This window comes from Halichoeres trimaculatus, unplaced genomic scaffold (genome assembly GCF_033239565.1).
Source record: "Halichoeres trimaculatus isolate MK-OKI-2021-1 unplaced genomic scaffold, fHalTri1.1 fHalTri1_scaffold_1, whole genome shotgun sequence".
NCBI lineage: Eukaryota > Metazoa > Chordata > Actinopteri > Labriformes > Labridae > Halichoeres > Halichoeres trimaculatus.
The window spans coordinates 17,162,663-17,180,153 of record NW_027437179.1 but is presented as its reverse complement, the minus strand read 5'-3'; the positions used below and the strand labels follow the sequence as shown (position 1 = coordinate 17,180,153).

At 39.7% G+C, this 17,491-nt stretch overlaps 1 protein-coding gene across 3 annotated transcripts; it reads left to right on the top strand.

Annotated features, from left to right (window-relative positions):
* The first annotated feature begins 2,466 nt into the window (after positions 1-2,466).
* LOC141801814 (inter-alpha-trypsin inhibitor heavy chain H3-like) lies at positions 2,467-14,660 on the top strand. 3 transcript variants are annotated; one of them, XM_074685222.1, is made up of 20 exons: positions 2,467-2,920; positions 6,211-6,246; positions 6,369-6,386; positions 6,923-7,080; positions 7,160-7,264; positions 7,346-7,508; positions 7,662-7,772; positions 7,861-7,989; positions 8,096-8,212; positions 8,293-8,461; positions 8,682-8,807; positions 9,940-10,121; positions 10,209-10,394; positions 10,524-10,663; positions 10,817-10,977; positions 11,204-11,233; positions 12,030-12,059; positions 12,197-12,238; positions 13,960-14,001; positions 14,370-14,660. In XM_074685222.1, the coding sequence occupies exons 1-20, from the start codon at positions 2,771-2,773 to the stop codon at positions 14,495-14,497; spliced, it is 2,223 nt and encodes a 740-aa protein (XP_074541323.1). In that variant the 5' UTR covers positions 2,467-2,770; the 3' UTR covers positions 14,498-14,660. The 3 variants fall into 3 exon arrangements, with proteins under 3 accessions (XP_074541323.1, XP_074541246.1, XP_074541406.1); XM_074685145.1 differs by having other exon boundaries at positions 12,194-12,238; XM_074685305.1 differs by lacking the exons at positions 12,030-12,059; positions 12,197-12,238.
* Positions 14,661-17,491: the final 2,831 nt, after the last annotated feature.

Here is a 17,491-nt window from a genome sequence, read left to right as displayed (position 1 = left end):
AATAATAGAATAGAACAAACAAGATGCAGGTTTTCTTTGCGTGAAGGTGTTCGTCTCATAGGTAGACGTATAGTGCATCCCAAATCGCATACTTCCGTACTCAAATACTCAAAATTTTGAGTATACTGCGTCAAAATGAAAAACAGTATGCATAGAATGCGAAAAATAAGTATGCAAAAGTACCAGGATGATGTACTCAAATCGGCCCGGATTTTGAGTATGCAGCTGTGGACACTCAACGCACTCATTTCATCCTCTGGCAGCAATGTATAAATGTAACTTATTGATATTGTTTTTTACACGTGTTGTTTCCACCAAGCACCATCAGCTGTTGACGTTGTGTATGTGGTGTAACTAGTTTTTGTTTGTTTTGTTCTGCGAATGATAGGCTATGCCAGTGTTTCTCAAATCTGGTCCTGGGGACCCCTGCCCTGCATGTTTTAGATGTTACCCGACTCCAACACACCTGATTCCAATGATCAGCTCGTCATCAAGCTCTGCTCAAGCCTGATAACGAGCTGATCATTTGAATCAGGTGTGCTGGAGGGAGGTAACATCTAAAACATGCAGAGCAGGGGGTCCCCAGGACCAGGATTGAGAAACACTGGGCTATGCTAATGCTAGTTGAGCTAACAGCTATCTCAAATGCCAAAGCTCATTGGGCTAACAGTTACCGGGGCCCTAGCATTACCCGGTGAACCAGGTAAATATAATAACAAGTGGGTTAGACCCTGCACAGTTAGTACATGACCCGAAGCACCACTCAGACATCTAATTTGTGGATGTATTTCAACTGCCACAGCGCCCCGGTAGCTCTCTTGGTAGCTTCAGTCAGCTGCACCGACCCCCATTAATAAACTCTACACCGCTGATCGTGTTATTAGCTGTGTTTAATATACTACTGAAAAGGCTTTGAAAATTTGCTGGCAAATAGTGGCGGTGTTTGGCGGAAACGCGCTGGAAGCCGGTCACAATTAGACGTAGAAGAAGAGGTCGACATCATGTCATCATTCCCGGTAAGTACGGCACTCGGCAGTATGCGATTTGGGACAGCACTACACCCTCAAAATTTGCGCACTAAGCCAGTGAGTATGTAGTATGCTTAGTACACTCAATTTGAAAATTTTGAGTACACAGTATGGAAGTATGCGATTTGGGACACACTAGTAGTCTCCGATACCTCTGAACTGGAGCGACAGGTGCAGTTAAATAATAAAAAGGTGAATTAAGTTCTGCACTGGCTTCAAATGTTAAGACTTGGGTAAAACACAGACACAAAGCCCCATGCCTGTTGACATTTTACCTATTTTTTTAGTTTTGCTGTGTGCAGACACAGCTGATGCAGCAGTATTTAGCTTATTCTGTCATCATTTAGATGTAGGAATAACACTCCAGAGTAACACCCAACACCCATGGGGTAAGTCTAAAGCCTCAAACTACTGTCTTCTCCAGATTGATGAGCCAGGAGGCACAAGGGCAAGCTCTGGGGAAGTCAAAAGGCGATGAGAAACACTAAAAAAAATCTAGTTTGTAGGTGCAGACAGTCCAGTGGTCTAGGTATCCCTCTATGAGGTTTGCCTTCATGCAGACTATGTGGTTCAGATCCAGCCTGTGGCCTCATTCCCACATGTCACTTCTCACCCGCCCTGTTTCCTGCTCTATCAGCTGACCTCTCCTCTCTGATTAAAGACATAAAAGCCCAAAAAATATAACTTTGAAAATTGAGTTTGACAAGTGCCCAAGCTATTAAGATGACGGGATCCCAATCAGAGCCATAGCTCAGCTAACTGACAGGTAAGGCACCTGGTACATGTTAGTGTTGAGGTTCAAATCCCTACCCATTTCCAATATGGCTTCTAACTACAAACAAGTCTAAGGATATCACTCACTGATAGGACACGACAGTGACTCAGACTTCTCTGAAACTGCACATCAAGACCAGCTGATAACAGTCACTCAAGATAACCCTGATAAAAGTGGATCATATAGTGCAATAAAATAGATAGAACTGAAATATTCATGACCAAGTATTTGTCATTGATTTTACTTTTGGTTTTCTTTTTCATTATGAGGACAGTTTAAGAGTAAGAGAAGTATCTGTCTGTTGTTACTTTCCTTTTATGTTCATAAAGCTTCATGGGGATATGTAAGGGAAGAGTGACACAATGAACTACTACTTTACCGGAAGCTTGACCTGGAGCCTAATCATGTGCCATAAACTTAGTTAAAAGTTTCAAAGTTCATCAGTTACGCTTTAGATACAGGCTAAATGATCTATTAATGAAGCATTTCTCCAGATGAGTGATCCATGTATTTCTATATGGGGCGCCTAATACACGGAGTGCAGGTTTTTCTTCATGTGTTGGATATACAGCAGGTGAAAACACAGACAAATCACTGTAACGGTTTTATTTTATCAGGTGTTACAGCGCACATGCGCAGACACAAACAGCTGTTTGTGTCTGCGCATGTGATCAACTGACGCGCTCTGCATGAGACGCTTCGAGGAATCATTTCTCTTAAATAAATAAATACAATCTCCTCTTTTTCGCCTTTCTCTCTTCATTTCTCTGCATCTCTCCTGTGGATTTTTTGGTGGGAGGGACTCAGACACAAGAGAATGACGCAAGTGGTGGAAGCGAGGATTCTGACTTTGGATCTTTGGGACTCCACAGCGACCCCCACCTCCAGCAGAGCGTGGGCGGGGTACTGATACTAACCAGAAGGGAAGACGTGACTGTCTGAACTTCCTCCTCACTTGTTTACAGCCATGCCAAATAAAAGGCTCTTCTGTTCCGCAAGCACGCATGAATCGTGGAGAGTCATGCTTCTGCTGCTGCTGTTGGTTTGTGTCTGCACCTGGGACATAGCCCAGACAGAGAAAGCCCTGGTCGTTTCTCGCACAGATGCACGAACAGAGGTGTGTACACAAATATGACTGTAAACAAAGTCTGTTCCGTTATTTTATATCTTGAGCTCATCCGTTATTGGTCATCTGGCTGTATACCGTCTGCTAAAGCCAGTTCAAGTGAGCTGCGGTTTCAGATGTATTTCCCAAACACTGTCTTTCATGTGACGTTCTTTGCTTAGCAGTAACAGAGATTTTGCTGATGAGGTAGAGAAAGATTTCTGTGAAGTGCACACATCCGGCTGTGGCAGAAGTGTTGGAAGTTAGTCTGTTGTGCAGCTATTGTTTCATTTACTTACCATGGTGTGTATATGGTGTGTGTACCTGTCGTAGTGCTTTACATTGCGACCAACTTTACGCTGTGATGTGTATGAAATCACCCTGAACTGTTATAGCGGGAAAAAGTCTTATCTTTAACGCCTTTACCTTTAAAGCCTCTACCCTTCACTGGTACTTTACTGTAGTAGAAAGTATAGATAGATAGATAGATAGATAGATAGATAGATAGATAGATAGATAGATAGATGTTCTGGGGAACCTGACAGGGCCAGTATAAAACATGCAGCAGTATGATTGGCAGAGCAGCAATAGAGGTGGGTCTTCCTTCTTTCTCCTTCTTGAGGATGAAGTCCAATGCTGAGTGAACTTGTGTGCAGTAGTGATGTTCGATACCACTGATTTCCTTTCCGATCCGATACTGAGTAAAATTCAGGTTGGTATCGGCGATACCGATCCAATACCGATACTTACTGTAAATACATGTAATGGGTCTGGTAAATCTAAAGAAAAGATAATTAGGGCATTCTAAATCATACCACTAACTTGAATTTGCCAGTACAATATACCATTAAATAATTACATGCCCCAATGATTTCACAAGTTTGTCAATGCCTACATTTTGAATGATTTATTCAACAGTTACAGAAAATTAGATGGGTTGTAAATTTATAATGGGTATATTTTATAGATTAAATGTTATCTTTTATTTATTTTTTCTTGAAGATAGTTTTCTTAACTCACCATGACTGTTTTATTGCAACTGTTCTGTGTAATTTAATGTCACCTGTTGTTTGTAATCCACTTCAACTAATCAATTCCTTAGGGAACCTTACCTGAATTACTCCAGGCTGTTTTGCCTATGTGAGATTATCTCCTTGACTCATGTATCATCACTCTAAATGAACTCATGCAGTTATTTATTGAAGCATGTATTTATTTTGTTACTTATTTCATAGCCATATCTATATCACCCTGGCAGCATCTGACGCTGACCTCTCCTCCTCCTCTGTCCACCTCATCATAAATGCCTCGTATTCTTGGTTGTGATTCAACCTAGGGTGTTTAATAAGGATCGCTGTGTTGCCACAAGTCCTGACGTTTTTTCTTAAAATATCCTAAACTGCATCTTGGCTGTTTGTGGAGCTAAAATAGCTCTAAGTGTAGTGTAGAGTGACAAACTGAGCAGCATGCAGCTGCACTGACACATTATGCACTTAGTCAGGCAGAAGAAAAAGTAGTTCAGACAGAACGGCGTATAATTCAGATACGTTCTTATAAGTTTGGTGACTCGCTGTGTTCCTGTTAATAATTTACAGGACCTCAAATTACTGAAGTATCAAAAGTATCGATATTATGGTTTTAGAATCGATTTTAAAGCACAGAGAGCTGGTATTGGAAGTGTCGATATTTCAGTATCGATCCGCACATCACTAGTGTGCAGTATGAGAGACTTGTTGTGTTGCTGGATGTGTTCATTTCTGAATGAAAGGTAACACCTTGTGTATCCACTGATGTGTGTTCAAAGACAATGACATGAATAAAAATGGGAAAATCTTTGGGAATTTTTACTTGAAATAATAAAAAAAACAATGTCACAGACCACCTGCAGTACCTCCACAGATTCCCTAAGGGTTGTGGACCCCCTGTTGAAGACCTCTTCTTGAAATTTGTTCTTTTGCTCACAATGTGGAGTAGTGCTGTATTGTAATGCTGTCTTTTATTTTACGAGCTATAAGAGCCCTCTTCAGCTTACAACCAGCCATGCATTATACCCTTTTTTCAGTCAGTCAGTCAGTCAGTCAGTCAGTCAGTCAGTCAGTCAGTCAGTCAGTCAGTCAGTCAGTCGGTGGGGTTTTTAGTGTGTCCTTACCACCTGTTCGACTGTCCAGCAAAAAGAAGCTGCAGATGTTTACTCACATTCAGAGCATGGCAGTTTAAATAGTGTAATGAGAATAAAGGTGGATTTCATGTCTGTTCAAAACATTTTCCACTGGACAGGTCACTGTCAAAGTGGGGACTTTTTTAGGGATTCATATCCTATGCAGATACCATAACACTGCCCTGACACCCGAAACTAAGAACTGAATGAAAACAAAAAAATCACAGCTGTAAAGGAAAAACTAAACAAGCAAAGTGACAGCAGAGAAACACGATATATAACTGGAAAACCTGAATCAAAAATGTAGTAAAACCCAAAATGTGATAACTGCTCCAAAATGTAACAAGTTGTTACATCTTGTGCAAAAAGTTATAACATTTCAGGTTGTTGTGACATATCAGACTCTAACATGCCCAGCCAGATACCTGGCCCATATCTTACAAAACCCTGTTCACTGGTCCACTGTCTATTACAACCTGTTGCTGCCTGTTTATTCCTGTCAGCTTGTTTGTTAAGTGACCTTTAAAACCAGTCCTCATCTCCTCCACCTGCTCAAAGTGGTTGGTCTGGTTTTGGGGTTCACACCTTACTTCACAGACATGTCCCTGCAGTGCTCACATGATAGTCCCCAGTAACTTAATCTAATGATAACTTTGTGAAAATTAACATGTGGGTGTTTTTTTGGTCTATGGTTTCATGGGTGTAACACTGGAAAGAGTGGCTTATCTAAGGGTTAGTGGTTTCAAACAGTCCAACATTTTCTAAACCCCTTACTGCCTGAGTAAATTAACAATTACAGATTGTACATAGATTGTTGTTATGTGTTTTTGCATTCTTACAGATGTTAAATTAAGTGGAGATTTTAAATTTGAGTATAGTACACACAATAGTAATGACTAGGTTCTATTATATATATAGACGAGAAGTTCATCCCTTGACCAATGTATTGTGACATAGTGGATCTGATACAATCTTTGGTATGTGAAGAATATGAATCATTAGGTAATAATGAGATACAAAAGTCATTTCTGCTGCATCGAGACCTGAAAGGGTATGTCACAAATTTGCGTCAACAGGCATCAAGGGGTTAAGATGGTTTTCTAATGCTGCATTTCTTTGTATCCATACTTCTGTTGTGTTTCAGGACAACAGAGGGACCATGGGCACCAGGTCAATCAAGGTAAATGAAAGATTTTTTCTTTGCTCATTTCATCCGTTCTATTTCACAACCATCTTAAAAATGAAAAAGGAACCGATTTGATTATGGATATAAACTGTTTCTCTCTTTTTTTTCTTCCACAGAAAAGAAGCACAGACTCTGTAAGATAATATTACGTTTATATCAGAATAGATGTATGACCTTCCTTTTAATAATTGACTTATTTATTTTATATTTAACCTTTATTTTACCGGGAATAGTCACATTAAGATGAAAAAATACATTCTTTTATAAGTGACTCCTGCCCAAGACAGCAGCACAGTAAACATTCCTCACAGGAGCTTTGAAGGCCCTCTTGGGACTTTTTAAGTAATTTTGAAAAAGTTTCACCTTTTCATTTAATTTCTTTCTGCATTGATTGACTTTCCAATCTAGAAAAGAGTAGTTCAACCAAATGACAGCGTTTAAACTTCCTACACAGACTTTGACTCCCAAAGAAGTGGAGTGAACATTTATGAGAACCTTATGATATCTAACTCCTTATTATGTAGTGAGCTGGCCATCAGTGCTCTTTTCCATGTCTCCTTAACTCCTGTTGGTTTGTTGGTTTGCTGTAAGTAAAACTGCTTTTTCAGACAAAAAACAAACATAGAATTTCATAAGAGTGCCACGTCTCAAACTCCGCCCTGACTTTCAGGCGGTGGAGGTGTACAGCGTGATGGTGCACTGCACTGTGACGTCTCGTTTTGCTCACACTGTCATGACCTCTAAAGCTCTAAACAAAGCCAGCACCTCACAGGAAATCTTCTTTGAGGTGGAGCTGCCAAAAACTGCTTTCATCACCAACTTCAGCATGTAAGTCAGATCTCACTGTCTCTGACGAAGAGATCGAATCGTGTAATTCTCTACCTTGACGGCTGTCTTGTGCTTGCAGGGAAATTGAGGGTCAGGTGTATGTTGGAGAGGTGAAGGAGAAGGAGAAAGCCAAGAAACAGTATGAGAAGGCTGTTTCCTCTGGACAAACTGCTGGACTGGTCAAGTATGCTGGACTGGAAATGATCTGAAAACACAAGTTAATTGTCAGACTATCAAACACAGTAATATGTGTTCATCATTGCAGGGCCTCTGGGAGAAAGATGGAGAAGTTTTCTGTGTCTGTCAACATTGCGAGCAACAGCAGCGTAACTTTTATTCTGACCCATGAGGAGCTCCTAAAGAGGAACCTGGGCCACTATGAGATTCTGACCCGAGTCAAACACCAACAACCGGTTCAGGAGTTTCAGGTAAACCCACCCTGCTCTCTCATTTATTTATTTTTGAATGGCCACACATTGAGAAAGTCCTGTCAAAGTTTAGTATCATTGGCTCACACTGATTTTGTCCTTAATCTGCCTTTCTTGTTCTGTGTGCATGTCTGTGTTTCTCTGTGGACACAGATTGTGGCAGACATATTTGAGCCCCAGGGAATCGCTTTTGTTGAAGCCACTGCATCCTTCCTCACCAATGATCTGCTGTCACTAGTGGAGAAAACAGTCACAGACAATAAGGTAAATTACTGGACAGATTTCTCTCCTCTTTTGATGGACTTTGATGATCATGAATGTTGTTCACTTGAATTACATTAATGTTTTTTAGGCTCATATCTCTTTCTCACCGTCTATGGAGCAGCAGAGGAAATGTCTGGGATGTGAAGGCAGCATCATTGATGGAGATTTTATCATTAAGTATGATGTGAAACGAGAGAAGAGCCTGGGGCAGGTTCAGGTCAGCTGCTGACAAAGACCTGAAGCAAAAGTATCACCTGTATGTTCACTCTTCTTAGTGCTGACTGTCATTAACCACCTGAACCTGTTCTTGTTGTGATTCTCAGATTGTGAACGGATACTTTGTGCATTTTTTCGCTCCTCCTGACCTGCCCAGAATCCCCAAGAACGTGGTGTTTGTGATCGACAGGAGTGGATCGATGGCTGGAAGAAAGATTGAACAGGTCACACACGTTGTTTGTCTGAACATCATTTGTTTGTAGAATTTGCACATCCTCTTTGGTGACTCTGAGACCTTTTGCAGACCCGGGATGCTTTGGCTGCCATTCTGAAGGACCTCCATGAGGAGGACCACTTTGCTCTCATCCTGTTTGATGATAAAATTATCACCTGGAAGAACTCACTCACCAAAGCATCGAAGGAAAATCTGTCTCAGGCCATAAAGTACATCAGGAAGCTGCGGGACAATGGATGTATGAGGGAAAAATGTGTTTCAGTTTTTAATACTCCTCCTTATCAGCGGCTAAAAATTTGTTTGAATTTGAGGTTTTGAAAAGAGAAAGAATCATTTTAAGAGCTGCTTTAGTTGTTCCCTTTTGAAGCGAGAAGGTTCAAGGTAGTGTTATTTCATTTTTTTGTCTGGTATTGTCCTTAAACAAATGTTTTTCTGTTCACCGTGTCTCTGCCTTTCAGCGACCAATATCAATGACGCTGTTCTGAGAGCAGTCAACATGCTGATGGCGGGAAGAAGAAATAAGGACGTTCCAGAGAGGAGCGCAGATATGATCATTTTACTGACTGATGGGATGCCAAACAGCGGTAAGCCTGTTTATTCCAAAGATTGTACCAATTTATTTTCTCAGAAGTCAATAATGAGGTTAGTGGATGTGGACCACTCATGATTTTTAACAAGGATTATCACTGTCTGTTTTTTGAGCATGAAATTAGAAAAAAAAAAAAGTTTTGTCCCAAAAATCAAACATTTTATGGAGATTAATTTGTCTAGTATTAGTTTTCCATGGTTTGCCAAAAAAGTGATAGCAGGTTGAAAAGTACCATGGAGTAGACACAGCATCCACGGGTTTGCCATATATGCTGGTGGTTCATGTTATGACAGAGGGTTTGAGTCAAACTAAAAAATAAATAAATAAATAGATAGATCATTGGATAGATAGATCTTGAAAAAGTCTCCCTTCTAGATTTATGCCTGATCATCATCCACTCTTCAAAACGAGATTATCGGTGCCAACATAGGTTACTCCTAAATGCAACATACCAGCTTTCCGAATGAGTCAAGCAGGACCAGAATGTTTAACGGCAAGTCAAATCTCTATGGCATGGCACGCATTTTATGGCTAATCACTGACTAATCCTGGGACGTATCCCCAAATAACCGAGACAAGCCGTCACATTTTTTGGGACCCTTCTGTAAGAGTGCCAGACTAAACGATCCGACCCAAGAGATGGAGCTAAAACACTGCAGTCTGTCGATTCATCCAAAGAATCGTCACTTAACTTTGCGTCAGCAGCTGTATTTCTCCTCGTGGCACACAGTCTTCTCTGAAATAAGGCTTCACTGTTCTCCATTGTTGCTCTTTGTTTACTGTGTCACATTTCTCTTCTTAATTGGATTTATTAGCGGGTCCACTGTGTTGCGCTGTTATGGCGTCATGCTATTATGTAACTGATGCAGCTATTTGCATTGGCTCGCTCACCACCTTCCATGAGGGTGGCTCGGTTGGCTGTGGGAACGCAAACAGGGTCAAGCGTAACTGAGCCAACCCGTACCAAACCTTGCTGATCTAAACCAGACTGTCTGGATGATGTGGTTCACAATAGAATTAAAAGTTTTTGAAGCTTTATGGGGTCTTGAGTGAAATCCTCAAGTAGTCAATGTCAAAGGGTTTAACGTTTTGTGTTTATACATGTCTGTATGTGTTTGTGTTCAAAGGGGAATCAAACCTTAAGAAAATCCAGCAGAATGTGCGCTCAGCTATTGCGGGTAAAATGTCCCTGTTCTCTCTGGGGTTTGGAAATGATGTGGATTACTCCTTCCTTGACGTGATGAGCAAACAAAACAAGGGACTGGCCCGCAGAATATTTGAGGGATCAGATGCATCGCTTCAACTTCAGGTAAAAGTTTATTACCAGAACAATTCAAGGTTCACACTAAATGTTATTTCTTCTCAGAGCATTGTCTGGGTTGTGTTTTTGTTTCAGGGCTTCTATGAGGAGGTGTCCAGCCCTTTGCTCTTGGATGTGAACCTTCAGTATCCTGAAAATGCAGTGCTATTCTTGACCCAAAACCATTATAGCCAGTTGTTTAATGGCTCAGAGATTGTAGTCACAGGTCGAGTGACTGACAACAACCTGGATAACTTCTTGGTAGAGGTCTTAGCAAAGGGGGTGAGAATCAGACAATTAAAAATAAACAAATCATGGTTTTGTGTTGGAAATGATTTACTGATTTTAAATACCACAGGTAGAGATGTCTGGTCAGTAATGTCTGCCACTTGATTTCTTTTCTTCCTCTAGCCTGAAGAAGACTTTTCAGTGCAGGGGAAGGCTAGTGTGATGAACTTCGACACGATCTACCCAGGTCAGGACTATGTTAATGGGGATTTCTCTGAGCGTCTGTGGGCCTACCTCACCATCCAGCAGCTACTTGAGAACAGGTTCATGAGTCAACTTTCTATCAAGTTTTACTATAAAGATTAGCAAGATGTGCGATGCCAGGACTAAGGACAATATGTCCAAAATCTTCAAGACTCAGGACATGTTGACATTTTACTATCACATTTCATGATGTGTGTCATTTGACTTTTCAGTGACATAGGTACCCCACAAGAGAAAGAGAATGCCACAGCGAAGGCTCTGGACATGGCCCTTCGATACAGCTTTGTCACCCCTCTCACCTCCATGGTGGTCACAAAGCCAGAAACAGAGGATGGACCAGAGGGTCCACTCATTGCTGACAAACTGACCGAGGGTAACACAACTTCTCATCATTTATTAGTTAGCCACTGATTACTGTTTGATTCATATTCCTAAGAGTAGAACAAGTCATTAGGATGTGCCAACTTAGAAAAAGACATGTATGTATTCCAATTATAAAAACAACCTACAACATATTCTAATCTGTGATTCCTTCTAAGACTGAAGAAGAAATTTAACTATCTTTGGTGTTATGTTTTCTAACTGATGTTGCTTCACAGACCAGCGACAGAAAGCAGAGAGGCGTGGAGGTAGGAAAATCTACTGTTGTTATTTTGCGTCCTTTTTCAGTCTAATATGGGACAACCACTCTTAAAACATGCTTCTAATTGTTTTTAAGGACAGGTTACTCAGCCCCCAGAGGAAGTTTAGGCAGTCAATCAGGCAGTACACTGAACAGTTTTTGTCTTTTGCTTTTAATTAATCAGTTATCAAAAAAAACTAAACAAATTTAACCACGTTTCAGGTTCTCACACTCGTGGTGACAGATACATGCGTAAGCCTGATATTTGGCAGCAGTGTGACTACTACATACTAGGACTTGGACTATTTGCTATTCTCGCAATTGATTCTATTACAACAATTCGGCTGCAGATTTGATTTTAAATTGAAATTTTTTGATATCTATGTTTTTTGCATTTTTTAGTTTGCTTTGAACCGTGTGAAAAAGTTAAATGATGATGATAATGTCTACAGACTATATCAGGAGCCATATTTTCCCATAAAATGCTCATCACCTGAGTCAGAAACATTTCACCCTCTGCTGTAGAAAAATGGTAACTTTTTTCCGATTAAGTTTATAAACGAGGACTGAAGTGAAAAATTTGAATTTGAAAGAACAAAAAATGATTTTTTTGACAAAAAATCTCAATATATTGTGCGTGGATTTTTTCTCCCAGCCCTACCACATACAGCCCTCCCATTATTTTAATGCACTCATCGTATAAGAAACTGTCTTGAAATGTCTATTCAAAGTTGCTGTTGCTGTATGAAAGATTGGATCTATGAAATCTTCTGACAGACGTTTGTGTCTTTTTGTGCGGACAGTTTCTGTAGCCCGTGGCTCCAGTTCCCGAGGTAAATTCTTTATGCAGCAGAAGTTCAACAGTTTAATTTTTCTGTAGCTATGTTACAGTTAATTTCAAAGATTTGCTGATGCAAAAAGTTTAGAATTGTAATAACATGTTATTTGCTCTTTGGACTATGGATAGTAGCTTTCAAGGCCAGTGGTTCCAGCTCTGGTGGTCAATTTGATGGTATGTCTTTTTCTTTTAAAGTACAGTGGATAGAGGGGGGAATGGGGTGAGAGTGGGCAGTGACATGTTGTTTGGCAGCAGTGTAATTAATACACACAGTATTTCCAGCACATTAAAGCACTTTTTTTACAAGTCACTTCACCAAAAATCACAAACTCAGGTGTACTGCTGCTGTGTTAAAGACTGGATTTGTTCAATCTTATGATAGACGCTCTTCATCCTGCAGAAGTTAAACAATTTCATGTTTCTGTTGTTCTGCTTCAACTTAAAATTTTTAAAGGTTATTGATGAAAAAGTTCAGACCTGTGTTATACACATTGTATGCTTTCTATCTTTTAGTGATAGGTCACCGTTCCTTCCTCGCTGTCGATGGAACATTTAACTGTATGATTTTTCTTTTGCAGCGGTTGAACTGTAATTTCTCAAAGTCATGCCTCATTAATCCTTTCACTGTTACTGATTATTTCTTTGCAAAGTTTCTGTTGGAATACAAATAATCATGGCTGTGAAGTATCATTTATCGTCATGCTTATTTTCATCAGTGCTGCTCTTTTAATCAAGAAAACATGATGCAGAGCTCATTACACAACACAACAGAAAACAATGTGACAGGGCCTCCATCTAGGAGGCCCAAAAGAATCCATTGGCCAACTACGACAGGATCGGGGCTATGTTAGGAAAAAAAAAAGATTGAAGAAATTAATCCCATAATTCCCCCCCCCCCCAAAAAAAGTCAAAAATATTCAAGATTGATTGATCATTGATTTATGAGATTAATCTCATAAATATACGAGAATACAGTCATGAATCTTTGAGAAAAAAGTCATAAATTTACAAGCTTCATCTCATAAACCTTTGAGACTAATGTCATGTATTTATGAAAATATTGTCAGAAATTTACGAGATTGATCTCATAATTACTGAGAAAATAGTTAAAAACTAAAACTTAACAAGAAAAAAGTCATAGATTTATAAGATTAATGTCATAAGCTTATCAGGGCTAGGCTCATGGGTGTGTGACCTGACTCCTGGGGTACACCAGCTAGAGATAGACCGATATGGTTTCTTTAGGGCCGATACCAACACCAATTATTTGTAGTCAAGGAGTCTGATAACCAATATTTGAAGCTGATATTAATTTGCAGTCAAACTGAAAAAATTGGTGTCAAAATTTTGAATAATACAAACCCCAACTCTTAACTTCATTAAAATGCCTTCAAGCATGAATTTATTAAACAGCTCCCAGGCTCAGCAGCATGTTTTATAAAGTTAAATGAAAATATAAAAAAAGGAAATAGCTACATTCTTCTTCAGGAAATAAAGTTTTTCAAAATTTCAGTGTAACTGCAATAACTGTAATAACTCGCTGCTGATTGGCTGTTACCCAAGCAATGACTCTGCTTGTAACCAATCAGATGGTACTGTGGGTGGGACAGTGCTGGGGATTGAGTAGTAACTGCAGCAGAGCGGAGCAGCTGCATCAGAGCTGCAACAATGCAGTTTTAGATTTGTCTCTCATCAGCTGTTAGATTGAAAAAAAAAAACTTATCACAAGATCTCAAGTGCTGATACAAGAGTAGGTTTGTTTGGCAGCAGTGAAACACAGTAGTTCCCTCATATTGTAAAACTTATTGTATCCCAAAGAGATGAATTCAGATTTTTTTTGTAAAAAGTTCAGACCTGTGTTAAACACACTGTATGCTTTATGTTTTTGATAACAGGTTCCTTGGCCTATGATGATGACGCCCTTGATTTAATTCCTGGTACGATTTTTGTTTTGCTGTAGTTAAACTGTAATTTTTCAAAATCATGCTTAAGTTATCTCTTCACTGTTGCTGGTTATTTCTTTGAAGAGTTTCTGTTGCCATACAAAAAATAATGGCTGTGAAGTATCAATGACCCATGTTCATTTTTTATCCATGCTGCCCTCTTAATCGAGAAAACATGATACAGAGCTCACTACACCACACTTAAAACAGAAAATGCTGGGACAGGGCCTAACCCTAACCCTCCCTTCAAAACTGCCGGTGGTGTAAACTTGTCAAACAATCCATCCATTATTTTCACCATTCTTTAGTCAAATGTGAGTCGACAACCCTAACTAACACATGCTTTTTTCTTTTGATGTCAGATTACATGGATGTCCTGTACTCAGATTCGGTCAATCAAGCGAGTGGCATTCACCTGAGGCTTCCTTTACCTTTCACTTTGAATCTCTTATTTTTTTGTATGCATTTACTTTTTTATAAGTTTTACTGAAACAGACTTTGAAAACAAAAGACAAAACCTTGGGACATGCACTTCGTGTTAAAACATGTTCAACCACTATTAGTCCAATATATTCAGATTTTCTTTCAACATTCTTTCAACATACTACTGCTGCCTTATTAAAACAAATTTCTCATGGAACCTTAAAGTAATGTTAATGAAAAAAAGAAAAAACAACAACACATATCATACGTTAAAACTTAAAAGCATCTGTTTCAAGCTAACTCTGCAACAATGCACCGCATGGTAACACTTGTGTTTAATACCGTTCATCGTCCCTTTACCAGTGAAATCAATGCCAGCAACACATTTCAAAACAAGAGTGTGTTTATTAATGGAATGTATCACCTCTTCCTAATAACACTTCAGTCGAGGGGACCAGCTTCTCAAGTTTTTAGAAAATAAAACATTTCTACATTTTTCCCAGAAATATTATTTACGCTGCTCAACAGCCGCTGGTCTTCAGTATTGTATTTTTTGTTTCATGATGTGTCTCATGTTTTCAACCACTTGGACTCCTCACTGCAGGCCATGCTGTTGTGTGCAAGATGTCATTTGGCATTTTCCTGCTGAAATATTTGTTTTCACTGAAAGCATTGTCTGTTTGGCGTCGTATGTTACTCCAAAATCTGCATGTACTGTTTGGCATTTATGGTACCTTTTTAAATAGGTTTGCTACCAATGCTTTGGCCTTGGGCTGGATCATGTTAATGTATAAAAATCCTTTTTGGTCTTTTCATGCCACAGCCATTTAAAGAAACTGTGATCACAGTGATATTTGGAAGTGATTTTTTATTTCAAAAAGTGGTTTTATTTTTTTATTTATTAATTTTTTTATGCATTTCTGCCTTAGGCCCTGAGATGGCCATCCTGTATTTGGTTTTGATGTTCCTTATGAATGCATATATCATATTGACATGATGCACTGTGAATTATGAAGTCAGAGGTCAACCCAAACAACTAAAAACTTTCCATCCCCACCTCACACCATATGCAATTTCTTGGATTTTATGAAGTTGTAGAGAACAGAGTCAGATCAGTCTCAAAAATTATCAAATGCAAATCTGTGTGTAAAATGCATCCGCGAATACTTGAACTGATCCAGAAATGTGTGAGACAATCCACAAATGTGGCCACATATGTGGATCAGTTCGCGTATTTATGGATGCATTTACACACACATACATTTTGCATCAGTAAATTTTGAGACTGATCTGACTCCACCTAGAAAGGGTTCATGTTTAGTCTCCAAACCTGAGCATTTCAGACAAGAAAGACAGAAATGATGATGGAAAGGGCATTAGAAAGTAAGGGTCGCTGTTTTTTACAAACAAAATATTTTAATTTATCATTCTAAAAGCAGTTTTGTATTGTTTTTTTTCTATAAAAAGTCCAACATTAAAGTATTTGTGAAGTTACTCTTACTTGAGCAAAATGTTGTGCTTTTTTTTCTTCTCACACTTGTGCCCCCTTGTGGCCACACTTTGTTCTTTTTCTTCTCAGGGCTTTGAAAAAGAGATTTACTGTACAAGTAAGATGTCAGACTATGGACAGAGAACATGACCTTCTTGACAAGAAATGCTGTGAACAGACTTGAATGCTGGGATTAATGAGACATTATCACCCTGAAAACCCTGATGGACCTTACCTAGAGCTTACAGCTGTTAATGTGCCTCACCCCAATTTTCCATAATTTTGGTGGTTAAAAGCAATATGAAATGTTTTTTTTTCTTGGTCTGACAGATTAGTGATGCAAAAAACGCAGCAACAATTATTGTTTTGTGCAACAATAATCAATTCAGTGTCGTACCAAGTCACAAAATATGACTTGTAGTTAGATGTTCAGTTCATCCCAATCTAAATAGTTCACGTTCATAGTTCAATATTGGAAATTTTGAACTTAGTTCGTGGTCCAAAAAAATAAACTAGGTCATGTTCATTTTTTGTTTCAACTTCTCTTTTTCACTTCAGCCAACTATGCTTTAATCCAGATCCCTTGAGCTAGTTCTTTTCTTATATAAATATCTGTATTCTCTTAAAGCACCACTGACAGAAAAACTGTAATCACATCGAGTGAACTGTCTGTAGGATGAGCCAAGCTGTTTGCAAGGTGAGCGCCGTAGTAGGTCCGAGTTCCCTTGCCGTAAATCACAATGTTCGGCATCTCTCGGCACCTCCCGTCACTTCTAGCTAACTCCCCTTATATATCCGTACCTTTCGGTGCTCCTCGAATTGTGAGCGGCCAATAAACGAGCCCATTTTTACTCGTTCACGCACAACACTGAATCCTGCATGCCTGCGAGGTGAATTTTGCTCTGTTCTGAGAGTGCCTCCAACATGGTCAAATGAAGTTGATTAATGACCCGGTCAAACGGGCAAACCCATGCCCTGCTCAAGCATGCTTCAGCCCTAAAGCACGTTTGGAATGGCCAGTGTGACTGCAACCGTGCCACGCTTGAGCACAATTCACTTCTCTGCTTTGGCACGCTTCGGAGAGGTGGGGTTCATGCACGAGCACAAGCACGCGGACAGCGCATGCGATCCATGACTTATGATCACCGCAAGCGCATCTCTCAACAATCACTTTAAACAAAGCGGGGGTTTTAGATGGCTGTGTTAGGCCAAAACGACTTACCATGAGTCCAAAAGTCTCTAAAGTTGTAGCAGTGCTCTCTGTGACTCATTGTGCTGACTCTGATGAGATTGCACTTCATGTAAACAGACGCTTCTCGATGACGTAGGCGGGACATGCGTGTGTGTGATACCTGCTTAAGTCTGGTTCATATAGGGGTAGTGTGACCGCTGGCCGTACTCTCCAGGGGAACAACGCTGCGTGGGGACAATCTGCTTAACTAGGCATGGTTTGGGTGCCCAGTGTGACCGCGGCCTCAGTCAACACTTGCAGTTTTTTGTGGAAATAAGCTGGTTTAACTTTTCAGAAAATAGGCTAAATGCTCACTAGCCTCCGCATTAAGACTGACTTGA